The 9372-nt window shown below is 43.4% G+C and overlaps 2 protein-coding genes across 2 annotated transcripts; both read left to right on the top strand.

The window, feature by feature from the left end:
- The first annotated feature begins 1370 nt into the window (after nucleotides 1–1370).
- On the top strand, nucleotides 1371–2115 carry LOC103481377 (formimidoyltransferase-cyclodeaminase-like). Its single transcript, XM_008436783.2, has 2 exons — nucleotides 1371–1571; nucleotides 1879–2115. The coding sequence occupies exons 1-2, from the start codon at nucleotides 1518–1520 to the stop codon at nucleotides 2113–2115; spliced, it is 291 nt and encodes a 96-aa protein (XP_008435005.1). The 5' UTR covers nucleotides 1371–1517.
- A 532-nt stretch (nucleotides 2116–2647) lies between these two features.
- Nucleotides 2648–7262, top strand: LOC103481118 (formimidoyltransferase-cyclodeaminase-like). The gene is made up of 14 exons (XM_008436412.2): nucleotides 2648–2824; nucleotides 3132–3315; nucleotides 3383–3511; nucleotides 4373–4461; nucleotides 4529–4708; nucleotides 5010–5147; nucleotides 5226–5357; nucleotides 6015–6076; nucleotides 6148–6274; nucleotides 6352–6513; nucleotides 6636–6679; nucleotides 6761–6899; nucleotides 6981–7076; nucleotides 7149–7262. Exons 1-14 carry the CDS (start codon nucleotides 2771–2773, stop codon nucleotides 7230–7232), a joined length of 1620 nt encoding a protein of 539 aa, XP_008434634.1. The 5' UTR covers nucleotides 2648–2770; the 3' UTR covers nucleotides 7233–7262.
- Nucleotides 7263–9372: the final 2110 nt, after the last annotated feature.

Genomic DNA, 9372 nt, shown 5'->3' with positions numbered 1-9372 from the left:
CGGACATACATTTACCTTTACAGCTCTGATCGATCACCTAAAGAGGAAATGTTTGTCACGAAATGCTGAAAATATTCCAACATGCATGAAAAAGCTGCAGGTCGGATCAGGAGGCGTTTAGGTTCCTCTGGAGATCCTTGACCTGAGGCAGTAGGTCTCCGTCGAAGCGTGTCCATCAATGTGGACAATGTGCTGAAACTATGACCTCATAAACACAAGCTGTACTACGTTTGTGCTGCAGAAAGTTTCATTTGTGCTGCTATGATTTTAAAGATATTAATAAATGTTTCCAGAKGTCATGAAAGGTCAGCCAGGCCCTCCTCTTTTATGAAATCAAAGTTGTTCACCATCAACTCTGCTGCGTTTGCAGTGTTAAGATTTTTGTTTGTGCTGCTTTTGTTTTGAAGATATTAGTCAAAGTTTAAAGGTCAACCACCCGCATCACCTTACCCAAATTAAACACTGGTGTCAAATGTYTGTACCACATTTGTGCTGCTGTCATTTTACAATATTCAAAATAAATTGTCCAGAGGTCGTCAGAGGTCAACTAGTCCCCCCCSTCACCCCYCTTGACATTTACAAAATCAAACAAAATGTGTGTCCTTGAACTTTCCTGCATTTGTGCTGTTAAAATTTTATTTGTACTGGTTTTGTTTTGAAGATATTAACTAAAGTTTAAAGGTCAACCAGCCCCCCCACATCACCCATTAGTGTTTGTGTCAAATGTTTGTGCTGTGGCACAAACCAAAAATTTTGCTGCACAAATATTCCAGAGTTGATTAGTTTTATTTGAAGAAGGTGTGGGGGGGAGGGGCAGTTTGACCTTTTATGACCTCTGGTAACATTAATATCTTTAAAATGATAGAAGCACAAAGAAAAATATTTGCTGCAAAAATGTTTTACACCGATTTTGTTAGATTTGGGTTGGAGGGACGGGCGACATTTTGACCTAAACTTACATGAATAACTTCAAAACAAAAGCAGCACAAACATAACCAAGTTGATGCACACACATTTAGTTTGATTTCATAAAAGTGGTGGAGCTGGTTGACCTTTCATGACCTCTGGGAACATTTATTAATATMTTTGAAACACAAATTTGTGCTGCACAAACGCTTGACACCAATCTAGTTTGAACTTGAACCCAGTCAGTGAGATAAGTTCTGACCCAGTTCTGCTGGGAGGCTCGTGTCAGCAGCAGATGCTCCTACGTCTGGTTCTGATGTAACGGTTCTGGTTGGAGCAGGTCCAGAACTCTGGCGGCYGCAGGTTCAGTCAAACAGAAACRAGTCGAMCTGGTGAACTCTGACCCTTTCTGTCTGGATCACAAACATTTAAATTATGCAGACCTGACGGATGCTGCTTCTCCATTTCTCTGGCGCCCCCTGCAGGACAGAAGCTAACCAGTCTGCAGGGGGCAGCAAACCTTCAGACTGAGCGACTCCAGTGGTTCGGTCCCAGTTAATGTTTGAGCTGTGGGTGTACTGGTCAGACTGGGGTCAGGCTCTGCAGACGCCATGGCTCAGCTGGTGGAGTGCGTTCCCAACTTCTCTGAGGGCCGAGACCAGAAGGTAGGACTCCATCTGCACGTTGCAGGTTCTGCTGTAACGACTGGATCTGTTGTCAGTCTGGATAAAGTTCAACTTTACAGATCAGATAGAAACTGTCCATGATAATGATTTTTTCTTTAAATCTTTAAATGTGATTATTATATACGCCAACAAAATAACTGACACAGCTGAGAATGTTGTTATTTATTTGGACTTTAACATAAACAGAATTATAATCCTCCAGTCGTAACGACCGTGAGCCGTTCCTGTGTGAACAGACTGAGGTCCGTTTGGGTTCAGCTGCAGCTGCTCCTCTTCCTCTGCTCAGGTGATCGATGCCATCGCCGCCGCCATCTCTGAGACCGCCGGCTGCAGCCTGCTGGACGTCGACCYGGGGGCCTCCACCAACCGGACTGTCTACACCTTCGTGGGCCCCCCGGAGGCGGTGGTGCTGGGGGCGCTGAACGCCGCCCGCCGGGCCTTCAGCCTCATCGACATGAGCAAACATTCAGGTCAGTGTGAGTCCAAAGCCGCTGTCCAGAACCGAACCGAACTGGGAACNTGATAGAAGCACAAAGAAAAATATTTGCTGCAAAAATGTTTTACACCGATTTTGTTAGATTTGGGTTGGAGGGACGGGCGACATTTTGACCTAAACTTACATGAATAACTTCAAAACAAAAGCAGCACAAACATAACCAAGTTGATGCACACACATTTAGTTTGATTTCATAAAAGTGGTGGAGCTGGTTGACCTTTCATGACCTCTGGGAACATTTATTAATATMTTTGAAACACAAATTTGTGCTGCACAAACGCTTGACACCAATCTAGTTTGAACTTGAACCCAGTCAGTGAGATAAGTTCTGACCCAGTTCTGCTGGGAGGCTCGTGTCAGCAGCAGATGCTCCTACGTCTGGTTCTGATGTAACGGTTCTGGTTGGAGCAGGTCCAGAACTCTGGCGGCYGCAGGTTCAGTCAAACAGAAACRAGTCGAMCTGGTGAACTCTGACCCTTTCTGTCTGGATCACAAACATTTAAATTATGCAGACCTGACGGATGCTGCTTCTCCATTTCTCTGGCGCCCCCTGCAGGACAGAAGCTAACCAGTCTGCAGGGGGCAGCAAACCTTCAGACTGAGCGACTCCAGTGGTTCGGTCCCAGTTAATGTTTGAGCTGTGGGTGTACTGGTCAGACTGGGGTCAGGCTCTGCAGACGCCATGGCTCAGCTGGTGGAGTGCGTTCCCAACTTCTCTGAGGGCCGAGACCAGAAGGTAGGACTCCATCTGCACGTTGCAGGTTCTGCTGTAACGACTGGATCTGTTGTCAGTCTGGATAAAGTTCAACTTTACAGATCAGATAGAAACTGTCCATGATAATGATTTTTTCTTTAAATCTTTAAATGTGATTATTATATACGCCAACAAAATAACTGACACAGCTGAGAATGTTGTTATTTATTTGGACTTTAACATAAACAGAATTATAATCCTCCAGTCGTAACGACCGTGAGCCGTTCCTGTGTGAACAGACTGAGGTCCGTTTGGGTTCAGCTGCAGCTGCTCCTCTTCCTCTGCTCAGGTGATCGATGCCATCGCCGCCGCCATCTCTGAGACCGCCGGCTGCAGCCTGCTGGACGTCGACCYGGGGGCCTCCACCAACCGGACTGTCTACACCTTCGTGGGCCCCCCGGAGGCGGTGGTGCTGGGGGCGCTGAACGCCGCCCGCCGGGCCTTCAGCCTCATCGACATGAGCAAACATTCAGGTCAGTGTGAGTCCAAAGCCGCTGTCCAGAACCGAACCGAACTGGGAACGCTCTGCTTCTGCTGCAGGGGAACACCCTCGCACCGGAGCGCTGGACGTCTGTCCCTTCATCCCCGTCCAGAATGTCAGCATGGACGACTGCGTCCGCTGCGCCAACCAGTTTGGACGACAGCTGGCGGAGACGCTGCATGTTCCTGGTGAGTCACAGGAAGCCGAGGCCACAGCGCAGCAGGACAGGAAGAGGAATATCCCRCCGAGTGTTGGAAGGAAAAATAAGGAGTAAAGTTACTCCAAAATACTGGGACAATTTTAGATTATTCTCAGAAAYTTTCTAGGAAACTTGAAAATGTCTGAACTTGAAAAGTTGCAAATTTGTGAGAAAAGCATCAGAAATTTTGAGATTTTCAGAAATTTTCTAGAGAAAAACAGGAAATGTCAGAGCTGAAAATGACATAAACGTCTGAGAAAAAAAAAGCAATTTTTTGGTCAATCTCAAAAATTTTCTAGAAAAATCCCTGACATTTCTGAGGAAAAGTCAAACATTTGCTGGAAAAAAAACTCAGAATTTTGAGATTTCTGTCAGAAATTTTTTAGAAAAAAATGAAATTTTTTAGAAAAAAATGAAATTTTTTAGAAAAAAATGAAATTTTTGAGCGTGAAAAGTCATAAATGTTAATCTTGTGAAACTCAGAAATTTCTAAAATTCAAAAAATTTCAAATATAGGAGCTTTGAAAAATTCCTTGTTTTTTTTCTAGAAAATATGTGAATTTAATTTAAAAATGTCTGAGTTTGCTTTTCACAAATGTTTGACTTTTGGAGCTTTTAAAATTATTCAGGAAATTTTAAAAATTTTGATTTTTGAATCTTAGAATTTTCCAAGATYTTCCTTGAAAATTTCTGAGCTTCAACTCAAACTTTTGAGTTTTTGTCTTGCAAATTTTTGACTTCTGGAGCTCAGAAATGTCCAACATTTTTCTAAAAGTTTTTCACTTCTTTTTAATCTGTAATATTTCTTATGATAGAGAAATGTCCACATTTCCAAATCTCTCCTCCTCAGTGTATCTTTACGGAGAAGCGGCTCGGTCTGAATCCAGGAGGAATCTCCCGTCGGTCCGATCCGGAGAGTACGAAGCTTTACCTGACAAGGTGAGATGACCCACCGCTTCCTCCTGTCCAAACTCTCAGATCCATCAGCTTTCTTCTTCTGCGGCAGCTGAAAAGTGAAGAGTGGGCCCCTGACTTTGGCCCCGCCCTCTTTGTACCGTCATGGGGCGCCACGGTAACCGGAGCTCGTAAGTTCCTGATCGCGTACAACGTGAACCTGATCGGCACCAAAGAGCAGGCTCATCGGATCGCCCTGGACATCCGCGAACAGGGCCGAGGCAAGGACCAGGTGGGACACCAAAACAACATTTATTATTATTTCAGTTAAAAAATACAACTTCCTGAAGGTGGAACTTCAGAATAAAAGCCCACTCTGTMCTCATTCCTGTTATATTTGGKTTCTGTGTTGTTTTTCTTGYTTGAAATGCAATGGAGGAATGGAGGATTTTAATCTCAGAATTATTTCTTTTCTCCAGTGGCTTTAATYCTCTTCTGTATATTTCCGATCTGGTTTTATTTTGYAGACCTTTGCCTTGTATATATATGTGTGTACATCTAGATGTGGTAACTTCCTGTTTGCCTCTGAGCAGCCAGGTCTCCTGGAGAAGGTTCAGGGTCTGGGCTGGTACCTGGAGGAGGCCAACCTGGCCCAGGTGTCCACCAACATCCTGGACTTTGAGCTGACGCCGCTCCACGCCGTGTACCAGGCGATCTGCGGGGTCGCTGAGGTCAGGACAACTGAGGTCACTACAGACCTGAGCGCCCATCACTTCCTGTCTGACTGACTTCCTGTTTGTGGTGTCCAGGAGCTGAAGCTTCCTGTGGTCGGCTCCCAGATCGTTGGTCTGATTCCTCTGAAGGCTCTGCTGGACGCCGCCCACTTCTACATGAAAACAGAGCAGCTCTTCATCATCGAAGAGGAGCACAAAGTCCGGCTGGTCAGTGGACGAGGCTTTGGAAACTATGGCAAGCTGATTTAAGATAAAATCAGTTCCAGACAATCACATTCCAGACATTTTACATTAGATTAAATTAAGATTTGTCTAATTATGTTCTGGCAAGTAGAAATGGGRTCAGATTTACTAACGCTTCAATTTGACATTTCTGCATTGAATTRCTGACCATCTGAACACATTTCAGATTTCTACAATTACATCTCAACTYGTCATAAAGTAAAATCAAGATATCTTTTTGTTCCGATTAGTCACTATTTAAAATATGTAAATAGATTTGAAGAGTGCAAATTAARTTGCAGATATCTTGAAWCCAAATAATGACTCRGAAACGCGTGTTTTTGACACATAAGTCATAGTTCTGTTTGAGAGATATTATGGTAAYTATGGATGTGTGACACTTTTAACAACAAAACCAAAATAAATKTTGATTGACCAATATATAATTGAATATATGTTGAATTATTATTCTTGCCAGTCARAATGTAAATGCAGRAATYTTAAATTATCGTTYAGATTCGCCAAAAAGCATTTTCTATCTGTCTAGAATGTAATTACATATAGTTAAAGAAAAACWGATTTTATGTTAAAACGGCTTGCCATAGWTAGACRTTCATCAGCGCCTCATCTTGTTGGTTGCAGGTGATYAGTAAACTGGGCCTGGATTCACTGAGTCCGTTCAACCCAAAGCAGAGGATCATTGAGTGAGTTCATCCCTCCTGACCRCAGCAGAGGCAGCGAGCGCTGCTAAAGTGGGCGTGTCTTACCTGCACAGGTACATGGTGAGGTCACAGGAAGAGGRCGGGCTYGTGTCTCTGACTCTGGAGCAGTTTGTTYGCAGCGTTGGAGCGCGAACAGCCGCTCCAGGAGGAGGGTCTGTTTCTGCCGCCGTCGGCGCGCTGGTGAGTGTTCAGAGATTGTCCAGCAGAGGGAGCCGTCTGTGTGTTTTAAAGGGGAAGTGTTACGCTGCGTCCTGTAGGGGGCAGCACTGGGCGCCATGGTGGGGCAGATGACGTACGGAAAGAGGCAGTTTGAGAACCTGGACGGAGTAATGAGGAAGCTGATTCCTCCGTTCCATCAGGCCATGAACGAGCTGCTGGGGTTGGTGGACACCGACTCCGCCGCCTTCAACGGCTACATGGTGAGTACCAGYAGCTCCCACCCGACAGCGCCACCTGTTGATGCTCCGGATTAATCAACCYAACAGAGACACCTACAGGTTGTGTGGTGCATTACCTCAAAAAGCGATCATGTCTGTTTCAGGTGGCGCTGAAAATGCCAAAGTCCACCGCCGAGGAGAAGAGCAGGTGACCKTCTGGATGAAACGTGTCTTTAGCTGCTGCCTGTGTGTCTGGTTTTTCTGGAGCGCGTTTTGTCTCCACCTGCAGGAGAGAAGCGGCGATGCAGGAAGGCYTGAAGCGGGCGGTCGGCGTCCCGCTGGCWTTGGCTGRGAAGGTCAGCGTCCTCTGGCCGCCTCTGAAGCAGATGGTTCTGTTTGGAAACATCGGYTGCAAGTCCGATGCTCAGGTTAAAGCTGCAGCTTCTCTCTKAAGGTTTTAGATCMGAATCAGTTTTGCTCAGAACTGGAATCTGGTTCGTGTTCACCAGGTTGCAGCTAAAGCTCTGGAAACGGCCGTTTTTGGAGCGTACTACAACGTCATGATCAACCTGAAAGACGTCTCAGACGAAGCCTTCAGACTGGCTGTAAGTCACACGGTGACCTTTCACCTTTCATCCAACATGGTCATTGAAACGATGTTTGTGCCGCTCCTTCAGACACAGAGGAGAGTTTCTGAGCTRCTGCAGGAAGCCAAGGACAGCGTGACCTCCATCCTGGATGCAGCTGAGAGCAGAACCTGAGAATATCTGCAGAATAAATTCTAAATCCATAAAAAATGTGGAGTTTAGTTTTTTTTTTAATTTTATTTAATTGGAGTCTACAATAATACAGAACCATGTAATCAGCATAAAGGTAGAGTTTATTATTGTATAATAAAGTAACACCATGAACTTATCCAAGAACAGAACCTTGGGGCACATCATGGGAATCAGGAAGTCAAACATAAAGGTGGTGGCTGATGTAGAAGAAGTCAGTGAGCTCATAACTTTAATTTTAAAATGAATATTGAATATAAACAGATAAATGTGGGATGACAACCAGTTCAAGAGTCACTGTGTCARTATCAGCTAAGAAGATTGTGGGTTCAATTSCTCCGAATTTAGAAGGTGAACTTATTTTATCAACTGTTCTCAAAGTAAACATTGAAAAGTTAAATCCTTGGTGCTAAAGATCCGGTGGTGTCGTTGGCATGTTAGTGCAACTCTAACAAAATAGTAGAAGTTCAATTCCTGGCAATACCAGTAATAATCTAAATGTGTGAATGTTTTTTTAAATAAATTTTATGTCCATAAATATAACCAGAAGTTACAAGGAGAATTAATCTCGATCAATTATGTTGAACAAATGACATTAAATTCCTTTTTTTTTTCTCCAAAGTTTTTTAATTTAATGTAAATAAAGTCCAAACTTCCTGGAACAAGAAGGTAAAACTATAAATGTGTCCTAATGTTCAAATGTTTCACTAAATATTCATTTTTGAACGGGATGTTTGTTAAAACGGAACAATAATTTTTGTTCCGGACTTCCGGTTCCGCTGGCCCCGCCCCCTCGTSCTCCCTTCAGGATTCTTCCTCCATTGTTCAGGTTTCGTCAGCAGCGGAGCGTCGCTGGAGCTGGAAGAGAGAAGGAGCAGCGGTAGCAACAGATGATGATGATGAAGAACTCTGGGAGGACGTTTGCGCCTTGAGGCTCAGCTGGAGGGAAGCAGGAGCTCCAGCAGCTGAGGAAGAGACACCACAAGATGGAGGACGTTTTCCAGACCAGAGTCCTGCTTCACACATCAGGTTGGTGCATTTCCTTCTTCATAGATCTGGTTTAGGGTCGTTTTTAGCCAGCTGATGGATGTAGGAACATCAACAGGAGTTTCTGCTAATTAATTTAGAGATTTAAAACGGCAATAGCTTCATCTGACTGCGGTGAAGCGAGCCGAGGCCGCGATACATGCTGCGACGTTGCAGGTAGATTCCGATGCGCTAATAGTTGGTGATTTACGGTAGAGGAGCCATTTTAACATAGAATCCGTTTCCTCTGATTATCAGTAATTACATCTAGATATCTAAAAATACATTTGACCAGACAGAGCTACACACGGACTATCTGGAATAATTTAAGATATCTGCTTTGACATTCTGACTAGTTAAAATAAGAGGTCAAGATATTTTTATCCTTGGATGAAGTTTATAAAGTAGCAGTTCAAGTGTTTTTACTCATGGAAAAGTTAATAATAAGAAGAATAATAATAATGATAAATATTTTAAAGCATTTAATAAGACAAAAATATAAAGTTTTGCAAATTTTGATATATTAGAGTAAAATAAAAAAATATATATAAACAGTATAATACTTATTCAAATCAAATTACATAAGATTTATTAAAATAATTAATTTATATATTTGTGAATTCTGAAAACTCATCCTGTCATGTTTGTGTCACCCTGACCATGAAGTCAAAGTTGTTCATAAAGCCTGTAATGTTTTTGTTCTGCAGATGTTAAAAAAGAGGCTGATATGGACCAGCAGGAGGCGCTGCTCCTCCAGATAAAGGAGGAAGAGGAGGAACTCTGTGTGAGTGAGGAAGGAGAGCAGCTCAGAGTTAAGGAGGAGACGGATGGCAGGTTTCCATCTACTGCAACTCCGATCAGCAGTAAGGCTGTGCGTGCGTGTGTGTGTGTGTGCTTGTTCTTAATGTTATCAGCTCTAAGACACTTCGCATAATACGGTTAGATGTTAATTTGGCTTGAAATAGTTAATCAGTCACACATGCAGACATGTTCAAGCATTTCTCATCTGTTAAATGTATTTTGTTTGTATTCATGTTTTGATTACAGCAATTAAATCCAAATTACTCCTCTCTCCCTCATTCAGTTAAAAACAAACTTT

Source organism: Poecilia reticulata, linkage group LG2 (assembly GCF_000633615.1).
Source record: "Poecilia reticulata strain Guanapo linkage group LG2, Guppy_female_1.0+MT, whole genome shotgun sequence".
Taxonomy (NCBI): domain Eukaryota; kingdom Metazoa; phylum Chordata; class Actinopteri; order Cyprinodontiformes; family Poeciliidae; genus Poecilia; species Poecilia reticulata.
This window is presented reverse-complemented; position numbering and strand designations above follow the sequence as displayed.